The sequence below is a fragment of the Gadus macrocephalus genome, chromosome 2 (genome assembly GCF_031168955.1).
Source record: "Gadus macrocephalus chromosome 2, ASM3116895v1".
Taxonomy (NCBI): Eukaryota; Metazoa; Chordata; class Actinopteri; order Gadiformes; family Gadidae; genus Gadus; species Gadus macrocephalus.
In genome coordinates, this window is record NC_082383.1 from 13,400,836 (window position 1) to 13,427,937 (window position 27,102).

A 27,102-nucleotide genomic window follows, 5' to 3' on the forward strand; every position below is an offset into this window, starting at 1 on the left:
AGAGAGAGACAGAGACGGAGACGGAGACAGAGAGAGAGAGAGAGAGAGACAGAGAGAGAGAGAGAGAGAGAGAGAGAGGAGAGAGAGAGAGAGAGAGAGAGAGAGACAGAGAGAGAGAGAGAGAGAGAGAGAGAGAGAGAGAGAGAGAGAGAGGAGAGAGAGAGGAGAGAGAGAGACAGAGAGAGAGATAGAGAGAGAGAGACAGAGACAGAGACAGAGACAGAGAGAGAGAGAGAGAGAGAGAGAGAGAGAGAGAGAGAGGGGTGATCCGGAGCGGGGCGTGTGGGAGTTCATCAAGAGCTTCTAACGCATGAGGACCTGAGGGAGAGCAGGAGGCCATGCTCAGGGAGGCAAGCTGAGATCACTGGAGATGAGGCGTGTGTAGTTCCAGAGGTTAGAACACAGTGTTACCACAGACCCCGGGACAGCATTAGCCTGCTGATCCCCGGATTTACACTCCAAGGGAGGCTCCCTCTCACTGGCAGCGTGTTAAACTGGAGGTCATGTATGTGCTTGTAAACAACAGTGGAATAAGGTCAGTTTATTGTCACTGACAACAATCTCATCGGCAACACCACTGGGAAAAAAAACAATCAACAGGATGACCAATCAAATGTAATTTAAAGAAAATGTAAAGATAACATATATTTAAAATAAACTGAGTTCATGTTTAGTTAATCAATCGAATAATATCAACTCAGAAAATCAAAGCATGGTTTACTTTGGGTCTTTCCATTTCAATTAATGATTAAGTGGAGACACTTTTGTCTAAAGGGTATTACAGTAAGATGATTCAGATATAAGGGGATTAATGAATGCCTACAGTTAGACAAGGGACATTGGGGATCAGACCCAGAACCTTTAGCCTGGGAGTCAAAAACCACTAGACTATCCTGCCCTCTATTCTAATAGCAGATGGCAGACGAAGCTTATGAGTACCATCAGTATCACTTCGACACACATGAGAATGATAAGACAACCCAGAGAGACTGCCCAACTGCATTCCTGCGGCCTCCGGATGATTCCCCATAACAGTATGCAATCGGTTAACTCTGCACATGTGCAGTTCATACACATGTGCAGTTCATACACCAAAAACACATAAATCCAACCACACACACACACGCATGGACACGCATGCATGGACACGCACAAACGCGCGCACACAAACACACGCACACCAACTTCACGCAGCAGTGGAACACAAGGACCACACACACACACACACACACACACACACATGGCTCTAATTTTGAAGCTGACTAATTGGTTTGTTAATTGTGCAGATAAGGCAGGGCATAGAAACGATCCAAATCGCTAAGTGAACTATTTGTAGTATATGGCCTCTGAGGGGCATGGTATAACTATTTTAGTTCAGATGAGTTCATTAGTTCATTTAATTAGACAACAAAACAGAGGTGAGGATGCTAGGTTGAGAAAATAAAAGCACAGCTCGATTAGGGGAGCAAACAAAAAGTTTCACTGACATGGATATGAGCAAAAACATGTCAGGGCTCTTATTTTGAAAACCTTGAATATCCATCTCTGCTATCAAATAGCAGCGGTTAACACACTGGGAAACTGATGGAGGCGGCACTAGACTATATTATTTTATGCTTGGGTTAAGCGAGGGTATCTATCAGTAGGTTTTAAATGATGCAATGTTTGGGGTGAAAACGGAAAAGCCATAGCAACTGTTGATGAGAGAGACGTCTCGTAGAAATTAGAGGTTTGGTTGGGTGTTAGTGTGTGGGCCAGTAGATGAGACACACAAACTGGTGTGCATGTCAATCAGGACACATCTGTTCTACATTCGTTCTAAGATGTAATTGATGTCGAGTTGGAGCGTGCAAGAGTTTGGTTGGAGGATGATGACATAGTAACATTGTAAATAATCCGAAAATACACTCAATATGATTGATTTGCCTGGATAATTTTTCAGTGCATCACTATGCATCTTGTGGTATTTTTTTATGTTATATAATTGACTCAAACTTGGAAATTGTAGCCAAAAGTATTTGATAAATATACTATACATATATTTTTCAGTGAATATGCAAAATGTGTATACCTGTGCCTGTGTTTAAAACCTTGTTAGACTGCAGCAGCATCATAATAACTTCATCGTCATTGGTCCATAACATTCCAAGGGTTTGGATTACTTTTGAATAACGGGATACTTCTGCCTTTGAACAGTTCCGAATCAATGCAAATCCAACATCAACAACTGTGAAACACAACTATACAGATGTTTCCTTGATATTGCCAAAATGTTATGCTTAAAGCATTGCAGAATAATATTTTAATTTCAGGTGATAAAATCGATGAAAAGCCAACAACTATATATATGAAAGCAACTAATATCGTATTTTTTTTTAACTGTGATTAGGGTTGAATAAACTACTCTGAGGTGTCCTGTTATTGGAACATAATGTTCTCAGACTATCCCCCCCTGTCGTAGTATATTCCTTATTTAAATGTGCTGTGCATTATAACAGGCAGAAAGGTCTGCACTCATAAGGAATGATGCTAAACTACAGCTGGTTGCGATAACGTCAGCGGCTCTATAACATGCTGCAACTCCATACGCTTTCACTCTGCTTGTATTGATTTATGACTGAAGAGCCTGACGTTTCATCATCACAGTGGAAAACTACCTGAGAGACTCTTCAAGTTTGGCCGTCATCTTCTTTGCCTCTGTTCTCTCCTTCTCCGCCTTGCTCAGAGTAGTCAGAACCTACGATGAGGAGAGAGAGAGAGAGAGAGAGAGAGAGAGAGAGAGAGAGAGAGAGAGAGAGAGAGAGAGAGAGAGCAAGTTATAGACAGAGACAGAGTTGGACAAAGATAGAAAAAGAGATATGGGGGATAAAGAGAGTGATAGGGATACAGATGGATAGATAGAGAGAGAGAGTAAGATAGATGCATAAGAAGAGATGAAGACAGGTAGGTAGAACAAGAAATAGAGAGAGAAAGCCAACAAGGTAGAACCAGAGGTCGAAGAAGCGATAGATCGAGAATAAGAGGTAGAACGAGCGACATAAGAGGTAGAGCGAAAGGTAGGACACAACGGAGACCAGTTAGTGTGCGAGCTTGAGAAGACATACAATGCAACCCCAGTCCTCCCTTCTGTCCCCATCCCCCTGGTCCAGGGTCTTCTCCTTCGCCGGCCCGTCAGACACACTCCTCTGGCTCTATCCACGTCAAGGGCCTTTCTCTCTAGTGCCCTAGTCCTTTACCCTCCGTACGTGGCCCCTGGCATGTACACATATGTCCCTACCGGGGGCTCCGTACACGTGGATCTGTTTTACAGCTGCTCGGGTATCTTAACAGCGGGGGAGGGGGGGGGGGGGGTGTACAGGATAATAGATGGCCCGCTCTTTACTATCAGATCTCACCTTCTTTCACCTTGCTAATGATAGTTGGAGGGGGGAGGAGGGTAGTATGATGTGCCCTGATGCAAAGTAACATTCACACAATTTTTATTAATATGAGTGCAGAGATGTGCAGGAGATATAGGGAGAATATTAAACTGCTGTTGGGACATCAAAAGACACACAGTCGGTATAAATGAAATGCCCTCTGACCCTGATGAAAGAGTCCACAGGTGTACAGGGGGCTAGAGGGGCCCGTAGCCTGTGGTACAGATGTGCCCGTCTGCCTTTAACATGCACCCACTCCCTCACACAAACACGGAGACGCACACACACACGCACACACACACACACACACACACACACACACACACACACACACACACACACACACACACACACACACACACACACACACACACACACACACACACACACACACACACACACACACACACATTTTGTGTCTTTGATGATGATGACCCAGGTGGTGCTTGTACAATCTTAAAGTTTAGGTACTGAAGGGTCTGGTCTGGTCTAGTTTGGCATGGTCAAGCCCACTACTCATTAGGAGTGGCCTTTGTAATCTATACTTTATGACAGCCTTTGAAGATGGATGCTTTTAAAAGGAGAGGACCATGTGCAGGGCCAATTAGGGCCAAAGCCATGTTCTAGTAGTGCTAGGCCACGCTTTTTAGATCAGACATGTGTTTGCATGACATTACGGTCCACATGGGAACATGGTATCTGGTCCCCTGCTTTATTGACACTGTCCCTTTGACCAGATCCCGGCCAATCCGTACTATGCAGCTCTATAAAATACACTTTTATCCTCAGCGACTTACACTGAATGGACATGGACATTAAGGAGCAGGTAGGGATTTAGCTTCTTGCACAAGGACGCCTACAGGTAGAGGAGGTGTGGGCTTCGAACCCAGTCCCTTTCGGCTTGCAGTCAGGCAGTGAGCACCTTACGAACTTCACTACACTATCCCTATACATCTCTCTCTCTTCCTTATCCTCACCCAATTCCTCAGCTGCCTGTTAATCCACAGTTCTGACGGTAGCGGGTCCTAACCTGACAATAGCGAATGGATCCATCCATCAAAGAAGCAGACAAAGAGAGCCACTGATAGCAGCCGTCCACAGGCTCTATACTCCAACGCCCCCCTCCCCTACATCATTTGCTGTGTGCAGAGCTTCTTCACATGCTCCATAATGAAGCCATCAAAGCGCTGGCCACTGAGACGGACAGGTTTTATGGGAGGTGGAGCCGATGTGATTTACCTTCCCCTCGCAGTGGATCTGCAGGTCATCCTTCTCCTGCTGAAACTTGATCTCTTGGTCCTGGAGGAGAAGAGGGGACACCATTTAGAAGAGCTACCGATATACGCAAATCATTTCTAAATGGTGTTCTCTCCCAAATAGAATACAGAAGTACAGAAATGAGGAACAGACAAAGTCAAAAGCCACTGTTATTTTCCGAGAGGCTAGCAAAGAATCGAACAAAGAAGTAGCCCACAGCTAACAAGTGTTCGCTGTGCATTTTACAGCGAGGTCTTAAATTCAACTTGTTGGGAAAAAATAAGCACTGTAACAACGATTTCCCCCGCTCAGTGTGCACTAAATATTTCCCCTCACAGAGAACCACCGTACCCGGAGCTGTTTCTGTCTCCTGTGCTCAGCCTCCTGTAGCTGTTGCCTGAGCTGGGAGGCTACCCGCTCCATTTCCTCCATCACCTCCGAGGCCTGGATGAGAGCAGGAAACCCAAAATTGTTACTTATAAGTCAATACTACACGGGATCCTGACATTGTGCACTGTCCATGAACCCATTTCTTGAGAAGCATATCATCTTCCTCATCTTGTTTGTGGTTTTACTCTGAAACATGCATACATTTCTCTTAATATACGTAGGTGTCACAAAGCAGGGGAGGGGAAATAGTGTTCATAGTAATAGTGACAATGGGGATTGAACTGCAGGTCGAAAAAAGGTAGTGGGTTCGATTGCCAATGGCATCCTACGTGGAGGCATCTTTGAGCGAGATGGTTCATTACATTTATCTGTTCATGAATGACTTGTAGCTGAATTCAGTGCAAAGTGGCTTTGGATAAGAGCATATTTTCAACTCAATGACTCAATAAATAATACAAAATATGTCCCGATAATCAGGGGCACATGTCGAATACGTTAAAAACTCTTCTTTGGGAGTTGAGTGTTGACCCGAGAACTAGAAGAGAGCCTGTGTGTGTGTGTGCGTGTGCGTGTGCGCGTGTGTGTGCGCGTGTGTGTGTGTGTGTGGCTTCTACATGAGGCGGTGGGGCTCTGCAGGTACCTTGGCAGCAGAGAGGGCGTGTTCCTGTTGATAGTGGATCATGTCGGCCTGGTGCGTGGCCCGGAGCCTCTCGGAGGCCTGCTCGTACTGCTCACTCTGCTCCTCCTTCTCCTTCAGCAGCGCCATGCTTCTGCAGGGGGGGCAGGGTAATTATTCCGCCGTATGCGATGAAAAGAGTGTGAAAAATCCATTGAAGTAAAGCAAGTAAAGAAAGGTGGAAGTAATCGTTATGAACCCCCTGTTTGGGTGAATCTTATCTTCTATTTGAGTTTGATTATTTTTGTGTCTAATAGGGTTTGTACATCAGAATGCATCATGGGCATTTTGTCGGTGATACTCAATGCTGTATTAAGAGTACTCGAGAGTTGGAGTAACAATCTCACCCCATAATGAACAATTATTTCATGATTAATAACTAACAATGGCCATAACACTACCGTTAAAATTATTATACTCCTATACTTCCAGAATGGAGGCCGTCATTGCGATGTGACTTTTGCTAATTCAGGCACGTCGGCTTAGCTGAAATGTATGTGTTACGGTAATTGTCTAGCATTGAGCCAATATGGTGAACTCTTTCACTTTGCCCTCCCGTATCTATATCGATATCCCCCTGTTTCCCCGTACCGTCGGCTAGCCTCCTGGAGCTCAGCGCCCAGGGTGGCCACCTGGATCTCCAGCTGGCCCTTCTCCTGGGTCACCTTCTGACGCAGAGCCTTGCCCTTCTCCACCTCCGCCGACTGCTGCTTCACCGTCACTTCCAGCTCACGCACTGTCCTCTCCTGGACGGCCAACCAATCACACAGAGGGATGAGATAGTGTGTGGTGGCTTGGGTGTTGGGTACCAAAAGGTACAGCTAGCTGTAGGCTTCCCATGTGCAAGATGGCTAATCGTCGACCTGCTCATTAATGACATTTCTCTTTCTTTTTTTTTACTTTAAGTTGATTCCAATGAAGAGATCTGCTAAATGAGTTAATAGTACATTTTAAACAACGAAACCAATAACCAACTGTCGAGCTACAACATATCAGAGTGCATTTAACAACTACAGGGGCAAAGCAGAAAATGGATATGTTCTCTTTAAACACCTCTTCCACTACCATGTTTGGTTAAAAAATAGCTATCATCCCCCATTCAAGTTTTACTTTGCAATTCAAGTCAAAGTTTCGGTTGTGAAATTGATCGTACCCTCAAACTGCCTGGTTTACACCGGTGTTTTTCAGCTTTTTGTATAAAGTAAGAAGCAAACATATGTTTTAGATAGTGCACCAAAGGGGAGGAAAGAATTTGCCATCAAAACACGCAGTGTAAGGTCTTATCCAGGGAAAATTGTATGAAGAGAAAACCCTTTTCTTGGCTTTGGCGGCTGTGCTCCTTCAGTCAGATAAGTTTAACGGAGGCTGTTTTTGAAGTCATATGCCTTTGAAAAGTTTCTCTTCCAACACCAGGCAACTGTTTCACCTTTCTGCCCCAATTCTCACTCTTGGATCAGCTCCCGACAGTTGAAAAACTTAATAGGTTCTCTTTCTTTGCAAAGCCTTTGAACTCCATGTGTAAATGTCCTTAGCAAACCTACCACGCCTCAATTCTAGAGAAAAATCCCAACCTTGAATATATTTGATAGAAGATTTCGGTTTTCTGTCCGTTAAAACTTCCTGCTTTCAGTTTTTAGTAGTCTGGGTAATTGTCACCATGTCGCGACACCATGAAAACCAGCTATGAACGTGGCAGACTTAAGTCTTTACTGGAGTAGGTTTAGATCTTTGTAAAACGATAAGATATGGCATTCACTTGCTTGCACTCTCTAGATAGAAAAACAAGCAGCGCAAGGTAGCTTGTGTAAACGATTCCATTCAGGGATGAATAAAGTACCCATCTATATATTTTTCCACTCATCACCTTTGGTCCAGTAACACTTTCGATGTTGACGTTGCTTATCCAACCAAGTAAAATAAATAAGCTTACAGATGAAATGGGGAAACTACATTGACATGTGCGCAAAGAAATTGCAGCAAAATAAGGATTTAATATTATAACACCAGAACAGCTGTATCATTACAGATTGAACTTCAGAGATCCATTAACACAAAAGACAACGTAAACAGTGCCTGTGTGAATAAGCACCTATCCGTCTTGTATCATACCGCAAGGCCAACAAGGTGCTGTGTGCTGAAAGATGACTCGGCTTTGCACAGTGCACCTTGTGTCCTATAGTGTGTGTCGCACACTGCTCTAGGAGGGGGCATGCGTGTGTTTGTGTGTGTGTGTGTGCATGTGTCGCCGGGGAATGTGGCGTTGGCAGGGCTGATGCAGGCGATGACAGCTCTGTGATTAGAGAGGGAGCGTGCTCGTCCATCTGAAGCGACGACAGACCACGGTGATGACAGCAGGTGGGGGCAGAGGAGATGGAGAGTGGTTGAGGAAGAGGGAGGAGGAGGAGCAGGGGGAGGAGGAGGGTGCAGAAAGGGCACACGGCCAGGCAGGTGGAAGACGACACCCAGGGCTGGTGGATGGGTCTGGGGTGTGTGGCGACACCTGATAAGAGCTAACTGTGTGTGTGTGTGTGTGTGTGTGTGTGTGTGTGTGTGTGTGTGTGTGTGTGTGTGTGTGTGTGTGTGTGTGTGTGTGTGTGTGTGTGTGTGTGTGTGTGTGTGTGTGTGTGTGTGTGTGCGCGCCCGCGCGTGTGTGTGTGTGTGTATGTGTGAGGAGTGGAACTGTGTGGTTTAAGACTTGCACATTTGGCAACCAAATAAAAAAAATCAAAGCTCCTAATAAATATTTAGCAATAATTTGCTAAATAATTTATTATCAGTGGCTAAAATTGTACCAGGGCTTAATGATGGGCTAGGCTGACATACCATACAGTGGGTTTCAATATGGGGAAATATTGATAGTCTATTCATTTTAGCCACATGATACACACAAACACACAGTACAGTCTCCCCCTTCAAACCAACAACATCCCCCATTGACTGATTGATGTACAAACCCGGCCAATCACATTACGTTGACGACAATATTCTACAAGAGAACAGCTTCAACTTAAATCAGAAATTCCCTCTGAAATAGGTTTTACAAGCAATGACTCAGAAGAACTTGAAAACAAATAGTGGATTATTGTTATTTGAATGAGAACGAGGCTGGGTCTAAAAACAGCTTCTCTATGGAGACATCAAACACTACAGGAGGTGCTGCAGCCAATCAGGTAGGACGCTACCCCTGTTGAAAAGTCATGGAGTGTGTGTGCGTTTGTGCGTGTGTCTGTGTGTGTGTTCAGTAAAAAGAGCAGCTAATTTCACGTGACAGAGGGCCCTTTTCATCCGAGTAGGTCTCGCCTGTGCTTAAATATTAAAGAGGGAGGCCCCTTACTGAGGGGCCCCAGTAAGGGTCGACTTTTGATGAAGCCTCTTAAATGTGAGCCTGCTGACAGACTGAGAACAGTAGTATGTGTGTGTGTGTGTGTTATCTGTGGCGGGTCCTGAATGCTAATGTTGCTAACAATGCTATATTCATTAGGCGCAGCACATCTGACTGGCCCCTGGTGTCGCTAATCCTAGCCAACCAAATGCATATAATCCATCCAAAACAAGACCAAATCCTTTCATACGCGATCAAAGGAACGGTAGCGCTGGCAGGTGTGTGTGTGTGTGTGTGTGTGTGTGTGTGTGTGTGTGTGTGTGTGTGTGTGTGTGTGTGTGTGTGTCTTGGCGCGCAAGGAACATCATAATGAACAGTTCTTCATCACAGAGATCTAACAGATAAGAGACAAGGCTCGGCCTGCTGGTTCGAGCGTGTACTCATTCCCCCGACGTCCGACCGTAGGCAGGAACAGTGAGCATGACCTGTGACCTTACAGGGTTATATCCCCTCCACGCCCCCACCCAGAGCTGCACCTACAGGTCATGCTATCCTCTGAGTTTTCATCATGGTGTCACAGCATGGAAGCCAGAGTGTTGTTTCACTCTGATACCAGCTCACCTCCTTGTTTTGCAAGCATGCACATGCACGCGCCTACCTCTCTTTCTCCGCATTTTTTCCTCATTCAATACAGACACACACACAAAACACACAGAAATTGTGCGTGCATGTCAATATAATGTGTTTCTTTTTATTTCTCAGACTTTGTGCGGCGCCTTTTAGTGTATGAGGGGAGCTATATCAAATGAAAGTTATCATTATTATTATTCTGTATTATCATTTTTGGTGAACTCACCGTGGACTGTGCCTGAGCTCTGTACTGGGCCTCCATCTTGGTCAGCCTCTGGTTGGTGTCGTCCAGTAGCTCCTGGATGCTCTGCGTGTGTTTCTTCTGGAGCACAAACTTCTCCTGCTCCAAGTCTGCAGCCGCCGCGTGGAGCTGGAGGGGCCACAGGGTTAAGGTTGGGGGGGGGGGCGGTGTGTGCAGTGTTACCGTCCAGTGTTATTATCTTTAACATTCCATGCAAGTGACTTTAGATAAAAGGGTCTCAATAATACATTGTGTATGCCTTTGATCAAACGTCAAAGAAAGAACAACAAGGAAGTCACTGGTAAAGGTATAAAGCATTTACTCATAGATAACTTATCTGTAACGCAAATGGTTTCATTGAACTTCAATTAAACTTTTTTGATATTCCTGTTATTAAACAGGGCCTGTGTTGGAAAAGGGTATTCTGTTCTGCTGAGCATACTGTGGAAACGCTTTAGTGATGTCCTTTAAATCTTTGAAGCTGAAAAAACTAAATGTCTTGCTGCTCTATTTTTGAGAACTCTATGCTTCCCCGTCAAAGTTGCCTAGCCTCTGAACTTTCAACTGTGGTCTTTTGGAACAGTTTTTTTGCCATATGTTAAAATATGAACTGAAGATTGAATAAATACGACCAACAGACCTTCTCTGTTATCGGTTCACATAGCATTCCTGTAGCGAATAAACCGGCTAAATCTGTTTTGGATGTATACATCTGGACTTTCCTATAGCTATAGCTTCCATCATAAACCGGGAACATCGCGTCTCCTGGATGACTCATCTAGTTTTCCAACTCCATCTTCTACTTGTTATGCGTTTCATTTTGCACGTCTGTTTCGTATCGTCTGTTTCATTACACGTATAAATGATTCTGAACACAGGGGCAGGAGGCCTTTTTCAAGGGCAACTCGAGTTAATTTTGTCATTACCTCTGAGAAAAATCATTGCTTGAGTATTTCTTCTTATCACAGGCTCAGTGATCCAGCACAAATGACTACACATTTGATTAGGATCTGCTTAAGCTTCAGTGCATGGCTAGAAAAATATTGCGGTTGGGGGGTGTGGGGCAGGGAGTGAAAAATAAATAAAATGCATCGAGTGGACGAAGCATTAATTTTGCAGGAATGAAGAACCATACCGACTTTGCCAAGACTTCACAGAAGAAAGATTTTCTTTCGTAAAAAAACTACAGGGGAGTCTGCTTGCAGCAAAGTCGTGTGTCTACGTGAGCTAGTGTGTGCGTGTGTGTAGTGTGTGTGTGTGTGTGTGTGCATTTCATGCAATCAAACAGATCTTCCTCTAGCTCAGGGGCCGCTCCTCGTACCTTCTTCTCCCACTCGTTGTGCAGGGAGCTGGAGCTCTGATCCGACATCTTCTTCAGCTCCGCAATCTGCTTCTCTTTGCTCTCGCGGATGACCTGGGACTCCCGAAGCACGCTTTCAACTGTTGGGTGGTGAGGCGAACGCACCCATGGGCCCCAGAACACACACACACACACACACACAGTCATACCTTGCCCGGAGGTGTACATTTTTACACAGGCAGACACGCACAGATGTCTGTCTGTTCTGTCCCTTATTCTATCGCAACCTGTATCTATTGCAACTTGTATTTTGTAAGTATTAAAGGTAAACCAGATCTAGAGTGTATATTTATTAATACATAATACTTAATGTTAATACTATGACTAATCAACATCTTTATAAAGGTAAGGAGGTAGTAATAGTGGGGTAGAATGGTAGTGAACCAGGGTGGTCATGAGCTGCCTTTACAATCAAACCAACGCATAATAATTACTATTACCATGGGGTAAACTAAAGTATGTGTTACAGTAGGCAGCAAAGTATTATGCACATGCAATTGTAATAACGTACAAGTTCTGTACTAATAATTTCACCCTCCATCTCCCTCATTGTACGGCAAATCATTTTTGATAAAAGTTGCCTGATAGACCAAATAAGAAACAGACAGTAACCGTGAACATAAACAATAATAAACATAACTATAAAAAGCAAAGAAAGAAAGTGTACGGCAAGAAATGAATGTCAACCCAGTAAAATACATAAATAATATGAGTATGTCTGTTTTTAAGATGAAAGATGTACCGTTTCTGTACGAATGTGCAAATAATTGACCTTGGAATGTGCAGAGGTTGGAAGTATGAAGTATAACAAGGAATAGAGTGTAGAGAATCTGCGTTATTGTGACGCACTGAGACAGGTGTGGAGAATCAACAAAGGGGTAACGTTTAGTATCTATGGGGTTATCCATAGTATCTATGGGGGCAAGAGTGGTGCCAATTGTAATGGTAGAGAAAAGTACTGGCATACCACTCGGCTATTTTGAAAAAAGCTCTGAAACTATTCAAACATATATGAAAGTATGAATAGGAAAGGAGAAAGGAGGTGCGTAATCCAAAAAATAGTTTAGAAGACATTTTGAGAATGTAAAACAATGTAGCATAGCCCAGCTGGCTAATATCACGGCACACACCTGGTGGGCTTTTTACTGCGAGTGTTCAGAGACACAAGTGTAAACATCCCTCTCTGGGTTACCCCTACGAGAAGTTGACCTCTCACCTTTCTTCTCCAGCTTGTGGATCATCTCCTCTGAGCCCTTCTGCTTGGCCCGGTATGACGCCTTTAACTCCTCAATCTCACCATTCTTTCTGTCCAGAATCTGGGGCCGACAAAGACGAGGTTACTTAAAGGAGAATTTCACCGGTGGAGACATGAATCTGTATTGAAAGGTTATCATATATGTGGTCGAATAGCAACATCAATTTCAAATTTTGTGCATTTTTGACCGAGAAAAGGCAGAAAGTGACTTTTTGGCGCTTGCGGATTGAAGCGACAACTCCTACAATGCCAATCAACGTTCACTCCCTGAGGGACGTAACATAACAGCCAATCAGCATTCACTCCCTGAGGGACGTAACATAACAGCCAATCACAGTCACACCCTGAGGAACGTAACATAACAGCCAATCAGCGTTCACTCCCTGCAGTCCAGCGTGAACAGCAGCATGGAGGAGAAGTGATTGTTGCTGTTTGCGGACTCCCGGAGCTCTATATCTAAATAATATAATATTATATAATATATAGGTATCTATATAATATGATATAATATCACGGCCAAAAGCTGTGTGCGCCTCCGGATGATATGATGAATTTAAGACTGCGTTGGGTTCTCGGAGGTCTGGTACATCCAAAACAAGTAAAGACTCGTAGTGGCCGTTATCTTGGCCAGAGCTTGCACGGGTTCGGGTACCCGACGGTTGACCCGCACAATTTGGATGTAACGGGTGAATAATAGTGTACTGTGTCGGACACGGGTGCGGGTCGGACGCCTGAACAGCGTGGGTCGGTCGCGGGTTTTGCGATCGCGAGCAAGACTTCTCCGGTGTTGGATATGTTATTCAGGAGCAGAGGAGTCAACTAAAACCGTCCACAGTGGATGATGTGCTTTTTTGCACATCACACCAAAGACCAGATAGTGTAATCAGGCCCGCCGCTCCCTATACACAGAGTACGCAGAGTGCGTAGGGCAAAATCTCATCTAGTTTAAAATCATAATTTTGCATCATTTAAAGCAGGAAGCGTTAGAGGTAGCACGGATCTCTCCCATCTCAGGGGAAAATGATGGATTGATGCAAGACCATTCAAAAATATGACTGGGTTTCTACCGATACAAAGCATAATACAAATGGGTGGAGTGTCCCTTCCCTTCCCCAAAAAATAAATAACACAAAGACACTGGACCAGCGCTTCAGGAAATTAAATCTTTGAGAACAAAAATGGTATCAAACTAGTATCCAGCTGGAATTGAATTGTAAGAAAAATAACCAGCTATTACCATTTGTTTGAACGCACACACATTTTAGGCAATTATTGAGCAATGTGGTTTTGTTCGCCCCAAGATACTGTTTAACATTCCTAATTTTATAAAATGTTCCACATTTTCTGAAGAGATATTGAGAGAAAGAGGCAGCAGCAAAGACGATGCGTGTGTGGGGGGAAACTTTGGCATCCATATGGATAGCTTTGCTGCTCCTATCGCTTAGCTAATTGCTAATTGCATGAAACGCTAACACCTGTGTAGGTGTGATGAGGTAATTGCCTCTGGCGGCTGCTACCAGCTGTGTCTAATTAGCTCAATTAGGCCATGCAGCCTTGGCGCTAATATAAACAGCGGAACAGCATCCTTGCTGAAAGAACGGTGGCCAAACAGCAGTCACACTCAATATACTTCTGACACGCCATGTCTTACCAGTGGTGATGGAGCTCGGTTTGATTTGCTGTGCTTGTCTTCATTCTTAAGTTAAAAGGAAATATTTTGCACTAAGTCGTTTTTAAATTTGTATTGCGGAAGAGGCGCATTTTTTGCGTTTGTTTAGCTTATAGAAGTGAATGGGCTCATGTATCAGAAAGACCCTTTGAGGAAACCCTTTAGGTTTCAAAAAAGTGAAGGACGACTGTCATGAGCATCCGGCCAGTGGAATGGTCAGACAGAGGTTTGAATCCTGTCGATTTAAAGTTTGTTCAGGATTCAAGTAGACTTTGGGCAGCCTGTTCTAACTCCAGATTGTTTGGACACCAAATACATTTTACTGAAAAATACAATTATACCTAAAAGTGAAAAAAAACATCTATACTTCATTGGGAGAGTCGGCGGGTACACATTCATAGCCCTTGCCAAATAACACTGTTTTAGGCCCAATCCCATTTCTACCCCTTACCCCTTCCCCCTCCCCCTTGTTTTGAAGGGGTAAGGGAAATGGGATAGATGGGATTGGGCCTAAGGCCCAATCCCATTTCTACCCCTTACCCCTTCAAAACAAGGGGGAGGGGTAAGGGGTAGATGGGATTGGGCCTTAGTCTTGAAACAAGAGCCCCGGACGATCATCCACACAGGGTGTCTGAAAGGTAACAGGTTACCGAGCACTCTGTTGCTACGCCTGCTATGCTGGTGTACGAGTGCACTGGGACATAAGATGAAAGGGGGAACATAAAAGGAACCTAAAAAGTGCATTAAGGCAACCTATATTCCCCAAGAGAATTGAAAGAGAAAGCATGGACATCCTGATGAAGGACAGTGCGCTTCCTTTAGGCGCGACAAGAATGGCAAACTAAAGCGCGATGTCAGACGAGGGGTCGGGCGAGAGTGCACTTTGAGCTTGGAAATGACACCCTCATTTAAGGCTTTTACAAGACATCGTGATAGGGATGCTAGCCTGGCTAAACATATTCTCCTTGACTAATATATTGGTGTTTAAAGGAATATAAAGAATCTGGTTGGGGAAAGGAAAGCGGAAACATCCCAGAAATATGTGTACAATTCCTCAGTGCTTTTAATGTCCTTTGATAAGCAAAATGTAACAGTATTTACAGAAGCAACCTTGTCTTCAGAGTTAGCTTAAATATGACAACTCAATAAAGCTGTTGGTTTTTTTCGAAATTCTAGTCAACAAAGACAGGAGCATATATATGCAGTGTATATATATATATATATATATATAAATATATATATATACACTGCATATATATATATCAATAAAACACAAGATCAATGATCCATATTCATAAGCATACAATACTAGCATTAGTATTCTCATTAGCCTCTCTATGTCACGCAAGAGGACAATGACCTCTCCAGTAGCCATACATTCTTTATTAGAGATCTAATTAAGACTCGTTTAGTCACCTTTAGCGATGGGCTCTAATGAGCGTGTGTTGGAAGATGGTCCATTAGAGGGACAGCTCTTTAGAAGCCATTAAAAAAGTCACTGGGCAAAACACAAATAAAAAAAGTGAGGAAAATGGAATCCGACAGGGCTCACAATCTGTGCGCAATTAGCGCAATTTCCCGGCGCTGACACGGCCGTTACAGAGACGCTGTCACCCTGTCTCATGTCAAACATAAAGAAGCGCCGGACAGTTCAAAAGAGGGAAAATTGGAGTGTTTTCAACTTTATTAAAAGCTTCTGTCACTACAGAACAAGCGGGGAGGGTGACGTGGGGGACTTGACAAATCCCAGGTGCTTCATCTTCTACTAAACTGATAGGCTCCAACTGGGGAAAATAAATACACAAAGAGAGACTGCTATTTTAACCAGCTGACGAAGACCTTTGAAGGCTTCTGGGAAGGTTGATGCAGAACATATATATATCTTTTTATTGCAATACAAATTATACCAAGACATGGATGCAAATACACCCTTTCAAATTGATAATGAAACCTGACTCTCTTTCAACCAAATGAAACTCATTTGTACGTGTTTTTCATACTTTATTTTTTAAAGGACTTTTGGTCTCTTTTGAAACGTCTTACTTTTTGGACGTCTGAGTCATGTCTCTGCTGCATCCTGAGCTGCTCCTCCTGATGTTTGGCCTCCAACACTTTGATTTTCATCTCCACCTGGAAGCAACGAGAAACAGATGATGGATATCACTGTGACATAAAGCTGCAGAAAAGCTCTCCCTTCTTGCTGCAGTGGTGTTGGCCAGAGTTATTTACAGGCAGGAGACTGTATTTAAAAGTACACAATAACTCACTCCGTTCAAATTAAAATACTTTTCAGAGGAAGCCGTTTAATTAGAGGAAACAAACGGCTGAAAGAAAACGTGCCATTTGTGAAGAAGGTTGAACACCCGCACACTTGACTTAGTATTTGCATTTAACTAAGGCTCATATTTTCCATAAAACAGGAATACCAAAAACACTGACATAGTATAGTTGAAAACGTTAAACAACAGAATAGGATAGATTTTTGCCCAACAAAAAACTGTTTTAAAATGCGTAACTCTTAAAGACAGGTATTTCAAGAAAAATGGATGCATATCTTCTATGCTAGTATTGTCTTCCTATTGCATTAAGACGCTGGGAAAGGATATTCCCACCCCAAACAGAACCATGGATGGGCATTGTCGGGGGAAAAACCTGGAGTTGGGCCGTGTCAAAATGAGTTGATTGATTAACGGCCGTACCCTTTGGTATCTCCGGCAGCCATAAATATTTAGCTTTCTTTTTTCAAACACAAAGTGTTGTGTGACAATGCGTTTCCTTTCTGGACATATACGTATTACGTGCATGTCTAAACATACGCATGTCTATCGTTGTCCTTAAAGCAATTAAGGAGTAAATCTTTGAGTCACAGCCGTCAATTGGTGGGGCCACAGAGCTATTTAAGTGGCCTGCGTCCATCGCTTACCGGAGCAGGAAGAATATCAGCTTACAGATATGAGGGGCTAGTGGGGATCACCGCTAAGCCTATTGAAAGTACATCCTTTGGAAGCTGGAAACTAGGAATGAAAACAGCCCAATTTGGCATGCTAACTTCCATCAGCATCCAGAGCACCACCTCGTTATCCCACTTCAAACCCCATCGCCAGGCTCCATCTCTACCTACAACAAAGCCCTGCCTGCGTTTGTCTCTCTCGCTCTCTCCCTCTCTCTGTCTCTCTTTGTTCCCTCGTTTCTTTCCTGATTTACCGCCATTTCTTGTGCAATCGAGGGGGTTACCACGGGAGACCTGTCAAGAGCGTGCAAGAAAAAAGGCAAGGGGAGAGAGAGTATGACGGAGAGAGGGTGAGAGAGCGAGGGAGCGAGAGAGAGAAAGAAAGAGAAAAAAAAGGCAGAGAGACAGAGAAAACCGAAAGAGGGAGCAAAATGATTGAAGTGACGAGCGAGAAAAAAAGGTTGAGAGACTATTCCGTCGGTGAGAGAGAGAAAGTGAGGGAGAGAGAGAGAGAGAGAGAGAGAGAGAGAGAGAGAGAGAGAGAGAGAGAGAGAGAGAGAGAGAGAGAGAGAGAGAGAGAGAGAGAGAGAGAGAAGATAGAGAGAAAGAGAGAGAGGGGTGTCTCTATCTCATCACCTCTTCAAATGTTCCTCTGAGAAAGTTTGTCAAACTAGATCAGGGGCGATTGAAACTTGTTTATAAAAGGCGTCGGCAAAGGAAGGAAGGGGGTTAAGAAAAGGAGCGGCGCACACCTAAAGGCTTCCAGAGAAGCTTTCAATCAGCCCGGCTGGGTGGCATAGCTTGTGTTTTCTTACCCTCTCTTCTTCTGAGCTACACCGAACATTGTTAGATGCCATGTTTTTTGACGCTTGGCACTTGGGAAGGAAGGGTTTGGAGTGAGTGAGTGAGTGAGTGAGTATGTATATGTGCGTGTTAGTGAACATGTAAGAGCGATAATGGATCAAGATAAAGGAAGAATAAGGCTGAAAACAATATATATATGGGGTAGAATTCCTCAGGGATTTGCGCCTGCAAATTGTCCTAAAACTGTATGGGCTCCACAAGGTTGCCTCTGTGCGTCAGATCACTCCATTACATTAACAATTATGATGTTGTGTTGCATTCATCCCCTGTGAACACAGGGCGAATCTATCTTCAGCGGTCTGCCATCTACTGACCACTAGCCAATGGCAGATTCCTCATCTGGGGAAAATAAATAAACGTTTGGCTACTTAACGTTGCTATTCCCAACCCCTATTGCACTCCAGCACAACAAGCACACCCCTCTTAATAACCCATGTACTTAGCTTTAAATGGAGATAGAGCTGCTCTAGCGGCAGAGTGTCTATGGAATACAAACACACTTCTCATTCACACCAATGATGACGGAAGCCCTGGAGGGGAATGGACGAGCCATCTCGAGAACCTAAGCTGCTGCGCTCTCGCCTTTTAAGCATCCAGGCCATGCTCCATCTGCGTGCTTTGTAAGACTATCAAACAAGATGAGGCCGGGCCCCTCTTAATCACAGGCCAACGACTCCCAGAGAGCCAGAGATTGCATCATTAAGGCGAGAGAGGGCGAGGGAGAGAGGAAGAGAGGGAGAGGTCTCAAAGTCAGAGGTTTGTCCAAGCAATCTGTTCATTAGTGGGAGATAGTGGGAGAAGGGGTAGATCTGCCACATTGTGCCAATTCTGGGGCATGCGGGGGCTTAGGGGAAGAAGAAGACACTTTGAAGAATCCACACACACACACACACACACACACACACACACACACACACACACACACACACACACACACAGCTCTGATCAGTCTGCAGCAGTCTGCTTGATTCACTGTTACTCAATCTGGCCAGCCTGTAAATTAAACCCTCGCCAATAAACTCCCCAAATGAGGACCCACCCAACGTTACAGCGGTAAGTGTGACGTATGCCAAAGCACCGGCAGGGTGGCTGAAAAAAATGATAAGCAGGACAATGACTCTTGTATGAAGTATGCTTTTCCAAGAAGTTTCAAAGCACATGAATAAACATACTGTATGAGCAGAGTGGTCATGATAGGGGTTTTGGGCTTTAGCATTCATGAACTTGAGTCGTTTGTGAGCCAGCGAGGGCTTAATGACATGTGATCCGGATCATTCCTCAACCCGGACTAAACCTCCGGCTAGGCTTTTGACAGGAAGTGGGGTGACTGTCACATCCTGGACCGGGTCAAGGCAAAAATGCAAGGTGAGGTTCCATGATGCCATAGAAAGGCTTAACGCACCTGCTGAGGATTACATTATTCATTGTGTGTGTGTGTGGGGGGGGGTTAGGGTAAGGGCTCGGTGTGTGTGTGCGTGAGTGTGTGTAAGAGAAGTTTCGAAACCTTGAGGGAAGCTCAAGGAATACTTTAAATTAAAACAAACTGAGTAGAGATTTAAAAAGGAAAAACGATCTTCACCATTTTGCATGGGCTAAAGGTGTATTTACACAGTGCCGTGGGTTTTGTTTTGGACACAATGGCTAGGAGAATAGGTTGGAAATTTGGGGTCAATGTCACCATCAAAAAGCTTATTCCAATGAATTCCCTGGTGGCTTCACTGTCACCTCAATGCTGTGCGGTACAATAGGGCTGCTCGATTATGGGAAGAATCACGATTATTTTGAACAATATTGAAATCAAACGATTCAAACGATTATTTTTGAGTTTGAAAACATGATGTATTTATTCAGCATGTCTCTCCCAAAAAACACTTTGTACTGAGAACTTTCGACTTAAAAAAATACTAAAAAATCTAAAATAATGTACATATATTTATCCAGCTGTTCTGCACCTAATATAAAACATAAAAAAAATAATGTGATCGTTTGGCGAAATTGAGATTGAAATTCAATTAATCGCCCAGCCCTACGGTACAACATACTATGCATGCGAACATGTAGTTTTCCATCACACTCACTCAGTTCCACTTGCAGAGAAACATCTAATATACATAATACCAATGCAGAACGCATACCCTGCAGGCAGCCAATCTCTAATAGTTAGCGGGCTATTCCCTTTTATCTCTCTGCCTCAATGCACTGCGTTTAAGCTAAATGTGGGGCCAGGCTACTTTGGCATGTGTGCAAATGGGGTGGGACAGGCGCACAGGCCCAGAGTATTATCTTCCTAACAACTGTATCTCCTGTATCCTCCTCTGTCCGTTCTCCTTCTGTTCTCTCCGTCGGTGAAGCTCCTCTAAGTGAATGGAGCTCAGCCTCCCTAGGGGAACCCGGGAAATCCATGGACGTGAGGGCAGAGCCACGCTTTAGTTTAGTGTTCAACTGTGCTAGTAAAGGCAACACGAGGGGCAGGGGGAGGAAGAGGGTAGTGATGGTGCCGGGGTGTGGGTCGGGTGGGGGTATGCGTGGCAGAGGGGACATCAAAGCATGCTTACAGAATGGGATTTGCAGCTTAAAGCCACATAAGGAGAGACTGTCCCCACTGGGAAGAAAGCTCTTGGTTCTTTTTTTGTCTTCTGTGAAGCCCCACAAGCCTCAGCCTTTTAAACAACAAACAAGGATGTGTGTGTGTGTGTGTGTGTGTGTGTGTGTGTGTGTGTGTGTGTGTGTGTGTGTGTGTGTGTTCATGTGTGTGAGTGTACCTCACTGTGGGGGTGTTTAATATCATGAAAGTGCGAAGGAAGCTTTGACCGTTTGTGTGTGTACAACGAATTGTAAACACCTACGACCAAAACAGAATACCAAGAACACAAATTCCCGTTTCAGTTGAAGGGGGCACTGCTAGTGCGTTTAGTGGGAGTCTCATGCTAGTGTACTTGAACACACTTAAAACAAGCAGCATATAGGACTTTGGAGAACATCGAGGCTACAAATTAAACTTTTCAGTTGCAAGGGACACGGATACCGCATTCAAGACAAAACGGGACTCTGAGATTCAACCTGGTGATTCCGACTTCAGATATCATTCCGTTCACGCTGTTAGTAGTTAAGATATGAAATGAATGCATAAAATATATGCAACCGAAATGTATGCTCCCTTTGGAAACATATGAAGAAGAGAGGAGACCAACACTGGCTAGCTAACCGAAATAAAATTCTGGCTATTAGCAATGTCAAACACGATGCCAACACTCGTTGCATATTTAATTACACAAGAAATATATAAAATGTAAAAGTGAAAATGTAACGAATTCCAAAAGAAATTCTAATAATTTAATTCCATTTATATATATATTTTTTCATTTCTTTTTTGACATGCAGTCAAAGCTGCTTTTTAATCTATTTATAGCTACACTGTTATTTCCCAAAATATAATCAGCGGATTCTGAACAAGACATCCCGCGTTATGATGTACCGATCAGGTCAGCATTTTTTTGTTTTTTGATATTTAGATATTATTATTATTTCCTTAAACAACAAAACAAAACAATCACCAACCTCATATGCAAATATCACAAGATAGGTTTCTGATTGAGGTTCTGATGTTGCCTGTTCCATTGACAGGAGATCCATAAAGTGCTTTAACCAATCGTAAATGTTGAAGCAATTGGGTTTATGTATTTTCAAATTCATCATAATAATTTGTTTCACTGAACAAAAAGGCTAAAGCTATGATGAGTAAGAGTTGACTCAATATTTTCTACTTTACTGCCGAAAGTTATTAAATACCTATTAACGATAATGGCCATATTTTATGATGTTGCGGAAGTTGAAGTTGAGTCGGAGTTCTAAAATTATACCTGAATTTCCAATCTTTTATTTTGAGTGTTTTTTTTGCTCCGAGTTTTCTTTAACGCAGTATGAGATATTACTTTAGTGTTAACCTCATGCTAGTTTATGTAAAACAAGTCTAACATTATTAGCAGTGAGTCACTTTATCGGGATGTACCTCTTTGTCCTGTTTGTGCAGCGGGGCTGTTTCATCAAGATATGTGCTGTTCCTACCAATGGTCGAGTTGAACACCTGGAGTGATGGAGCAATCTGGAGGACAGAGAGAATTATATGAGGATGACACAGAATGGGGGGGAGGAAGAGAGAGATCGGCATCATGCAACTCTAATCCAATCAGTGTAATGTGCCTTCCTTCTGACGCCTACTCAACAGCACATTCAGGGTATGCAGTCACTAAAGCTAGCTTTACCTCGGGGTCCCTGTCTGCCCCTCACTTGGTTCACATCTAACAGTGAACCTGTCAAAAGATATGAGAACACATGAAAAATACATGAAACGGCAAGAGTCTCGAAAAACAGCACTCTGTCTAGACTACAAGGACACCAGAACTTACCGGCGACGGGGCGATGGGCCTCTCACGCAAATACCTGGGGTTTTCGATCTGAAACAAGACAAACATGCACACACGCGCACACACACACACACACAGACCACTCTGTCACTCTCACACTTCAGATTTCTTCTTTCCTTCCTTCCTCCTGCTGGAGCCAGACTCCAGCAGCTCCTAAGCTGGGCCATCCATTTGTCATAAACAATGCAAGTGATAACTTCAAAGACACGGCGTCTCCCTCTCTTTTCCCTCAGCTCTCCAACTGTTTACAGGAAGAGACCAACTTGGGCCACTTGAAGGCATTCTGTGGAATTCTGTGTGTGTGTGTGTGTGTGTGTGTGTGTGTGTGTGTGTGTGTGTGTGTGTGTGTGTGTGTGTGTGTGTGTGTGTGTGTGTGTGTGTGTGTGTGTGTGTGTGTGTGTGTGTGTGTGTGTGTGTGTGTGCGCGTCTGCTCAACTTCCGCTCTCTGTCTGCCCCCTGTCGCACCCCTTTGTCTCTGGCCTTCGCCACCGCTCAGGGGAAGGGAAGGGGTGCTAATCTGTAAGCCATCCCTGGTTTGTTTACCAGTCGGAGACAGAGACAAATGTGACCCCAAGACCAGGCGCCCTATCCTTTCTGAATAGAGCAAAAACGAAAAATAACAAGGGGCTAGGCGCCAGCGCAGCGCGATTTACAAATACATCGGTGGGAATTGGTGCTGCCGTGGGGCACGGTCTTCCTGGGGTCTGCTGCGATGCACCACAAGGGGGGGTGGGGGGGGGGGGGGGGGGGGGGGGAGTGGATGACAGCAACGATGGCGCATGGTGAAGAGACGCCGCCATTGATCTCTTCCAAAAGATGGGATGAGGAGGTGCAGGCTTTTTTTTTTGCTGCCATCCTTTTTTTTATCCTCTCTGAGAAAATAACTATCTTAAAGCGTTGGCGTGGTGGCTTATCCCGCAGTGAATCGGACACGTCCTCAAACAACCCCAGAGCTAAGGACCGAAATATCCACCGCCGTACTGTACAGGAATCGCCACGCGCCACACACACACACACACACACACACACACACACACACACACACACACACCACACACACACACACACACACACACACACACACACACACACACACACACACACACACACACACAGTTGTGGTGGCAGGAGGGGGGGTGGAGTGGGAGTGTGTGATTGATCAAAGCCGCCCTACTTCCCTCATATGACTGTGTAGCAGAAGGTGAAAAAGTTTTTTTTTTTTTTTCTCTCTCTCTGCTTGTGCAGCATGTTGACGTCATCCCTTTAAGGCGGACGCAATGGCGTGCCCACTTCAGCGGGATCACGTTCACGTCTACTGCCGCCTCCCCCAACAATCCCCAGACATCCAGACTACATGTGTGTTTACGCAGCCCTTTTCACAGTGTGACACAACAGTGTCGATGTATCTCGTGCTGTATAGCCGGGCTTAATTGCACGCTTAAAAGCTCTCAAATTTGGCATTGGCGACGCAATATATATTTATCTCTCCATCAATACAGAGCACAACAGAGGAAGAATGGCGTTGCTATGTATAGCTGTGGACAGCCATTCATCAGGTTTGATTGATGGGGTCTGCTGGATACCGGGCAGGAGACAGAGTGCCGTTGCCCAATGCTGGCATGGATGGGCACTCCAACGTGGATGCATGGAAGAGTATTTCCCTGTATAAATGCTTTTTTTATTTCTATTTTCCTTCTGGGTAGATGTGACTGTTTGTGTCAGTGTGTGTGTGTCTGTGTCGAGCAATCATGGAACGCCTCTCTGATGTCTAAAGCACAGCAGAGTTCAAGAGGGAATGATGGTCGCCTCTGCTAGTAGTTCAGTTCTGCTGTGTGTGTGCGTTGGTTTTTGGTGTTTTTATGTGTATGATTGCAGGTGTGTAGAAACAACTGTTGAGATGCTTTTGTGTGAGTGTGTGATTGTGTGGGGGGGAGGGGGGGATAGCGTTGCTAAGCGCTGCCTCTTATCAGTGTCTCGTGGCAAACTGTGAGCATGGAAGTGTGCACACACACACATCTCAGATTACCTCAGCTCACCCCAGCACGGAATAGAGAGAGAGAGAGAGAGGAAAGAGAGAGAGGGGGAAGAGAGAGCAAGACCAGAGAGGGAGGGAACGAGACAGCAGAGGCGAGAGAGAAGGCGGAGGAAGATGGGTAATAAAGCATTTTCTCACTCCATTCTTCACCATCCCATTCTCCCGATAATAATAAGATGGAAGTTTTAAAGCTAAGAAAAAACTGACTCAAAGAGGGAGGGTGGGAGGGTGGAATGCAATAGAGAGCTTATGAAAAAGATTGCAAAAGATAGCGAGAGACATAAACCAGACTATGATAGAGAGAGAGATTTCCACATCACACCTGCTGGGTCTTATTCAATACACTTATTCCACTTATTGTAAATGCGACTTGCTGGGTCTTATTCACAATGATGGACCCACTCCCCACACACAACCACAGTGGGTTCCTCTGAGACCCTCTGCCTATAGTAGTGATGGAGATTCTAAGGTCAGCTAAAGGTCCCTGGATATCCAGGGCTCGCCTTCACACCCACCCCTAGGTTCCAGCTGTTGAGCCGGGCCTCAAGGTCACTGTCATCTGGGGATGCGTACGGCTTCGGCTCACCGTCCACCTGGGGAAACAGAAAGCCAACACAGCGGAATTTGACTCATATTTTTATGATCTGACTGTGTAAAGTTGCATTTATTTATTTTATGGATGACTGTAATCAGTACTTGGATTTTGATTGATTCGCTGAGTGATAGATGAATTGGAAACAGACGAGGGCCTTGTAAAACCGCACACACAAGGTCACATGAGGCTTAAATGTGAAAGAACATTTTCATGTTCATGGAGGAAAGGATTTATTTACTGGCAGTGATGCAGGGACCCACCCAAGAGATTAGAACAAGACCTCCCTCCATAAACCTGGTTAACCCAGCCCACCCCCCTCAATCACACAAACGCATGCACGCACAAACACACACACACATGCCCCTCCCATACACTCCCTACCACTGTACACCCCCTACACAACTACCCCAGATGTTTTGCAGTTCCACATCATTTCTGCCAGTAAATTCCAAAGGAGGGTCATAGCCTCACTTTCAAGCCCCCCCCCCCCCCCCCCCCAACCACCACCACCACCCAAGCAGTCGGCCTGCATATGGCCTCTTTATGTGTCTGTTTCTTTGTTTGTAAAAGATCAGTTTGCCTAGATCTTAGGCTGGGGCTAGGAGAAGTGGTAGGGGTGGGGTGAGGGGTGTAGGGACAGAGGAAATATCGAATAAAGCCCAGAGAGGGCAATAGTGAAGGGTTCTGCTGATGTTGCTGAGAGTGATTAGGCTCATCTGGGATCCAGAAGTCCTCCTATGTTAAAGAGGAACTCCTCGGGGGAGAAGGCACAGAGCCTGGAGCGGAGACTACAAACTGCAAGGGGCGGACTTAGACCTTGCATCTTTTTCTGTTTCATTACAGAGATTTACATTACAATCTTTTGGAAGAGGAAGGGGATTTTAATAAGTGTGTGGCCAGTGTACACTGTGCTGATTTGAAAGCCTTACAGATACTTTCTAAGTTTACTGCTGCTGGCCAGGTTTGCGTTCAACAAAAACACTTACAGGTCCGTACATCCAACATCATGATTGGTCAAAACAATTATGAAACGAAAGAAAGTTAAATGCCCCCTTTCACCCGGATTTGAGCTTGTCTGCCATAAGACATTAGATAGGCATCTAAAATAAGCATTTCGATTTTAAACTTCAGTCTGATTTGTGAGAATAGGATCAGTTGAACGGTGGAATAGGTGGACGTAGCCTCACGGAAACTGCAACAATGCAGATCACTGGGTGCAATATGGCAAGATTCAATACTCTACTCCTTTCCCAACTGTGGTTGATCAGGAGGGCTTTAAGGGCCCAAGGGGCCTCAAACTTGTTCAAACCGCTTCAGCAGTATTCCTTGGTCAAAGTGGTGGGAGCTTAACTTCTATCATCAATACTGATAAGAGAACGGCACAAAGATGGATGTTTTGATGAGAAGAAAGTTTTGACTTATCGCACTGCTTTATGGGAGCAGGCAGTTGCACTCTTTTTGCTGCTTTCATGTATGAGGTCATCAGAATCTTCCAGGAACAGGTTTATGAGCTATCTGTTTCTGGTGTCACACGCACACGCACACACACACACACACACACACACACACACACACACACACACACACACACACACACACAGACACAGGAGGAGGTTCATCTTAATGTGATCCTGTCTAGCTCAACTGGTAGATGTTAACACTGCCAGGGTCAGGGGTTCAATTCCCAATCGGGCCACTCATGGCAAGAATGAATGCACTCCTGGTATTGTAAGGAGCTTGAATGAAAAGGTCCATCAAATGGCTTTTTGTTTTTAACATTATACTCTCCTATTAAAGCAACTCTAAATGTGGTGCTGTATCTGCAGGATTGCTACTATAATTACTGTAATTTGTCTGTGTGGATATAATAATACGTTCCTTTATATAGCACCTTCAAAAGCAGGCATCACAAAGTGCTACAAAAAAAGCTAGTAAATATAGAGGACCAGATACCTTGCATAAGTACAAAACAATCACAAGAACAAATTGAAAGTACGCAAGTCCCAACCGATCTT

At 44.4% G+C, this 27,102-nt stretch overlaps 1 protein-coding gene across 1 annotated transcript in view; it reads right to left on the minus strand.

Annotated features, from left to right (window-relative positions):
* Positions 1 to 27,102, minus strand: part of cep112 (centrosomal protein 112) — a 107,965-nt gene that overhangs the window by 69,787 nt on the left and 11,076 nt on the right. The window contains 12 exon segments of the mRNA XM_060042281.1: positions 2,632 to 2,737; positions 4,659 to 4,718; positions 5,028 to 5,120; positions 5,707 to 5,836; positions 6,334 to 6,488; positions 9,921 to 10,064; positions 11,257 to 11,375; positions 12,512 to 12,611; positions 16,263 to 16,349; positions 22,043 to 22,135; positions 22,440 to 22,487; positions 25,008 to 25,085. Of these exon segments, the coding sequence (XP_059898264.1) occupies positions 2,632 to 2,737; positions 4,659 to 4,718; positions 5,028 to 5,120; positions 5,707 to 5,836; positions 6,334 to 6,488; positions 9,921 to 10,064; positions 11,257 to 11,375; positions 12,512 to 12,611; positions 16,263 to 16,349; positions 22,043 to 22,135; positions 22,440 to 22,487; positions 25,008 to 25,085 (1,213 nt within the window).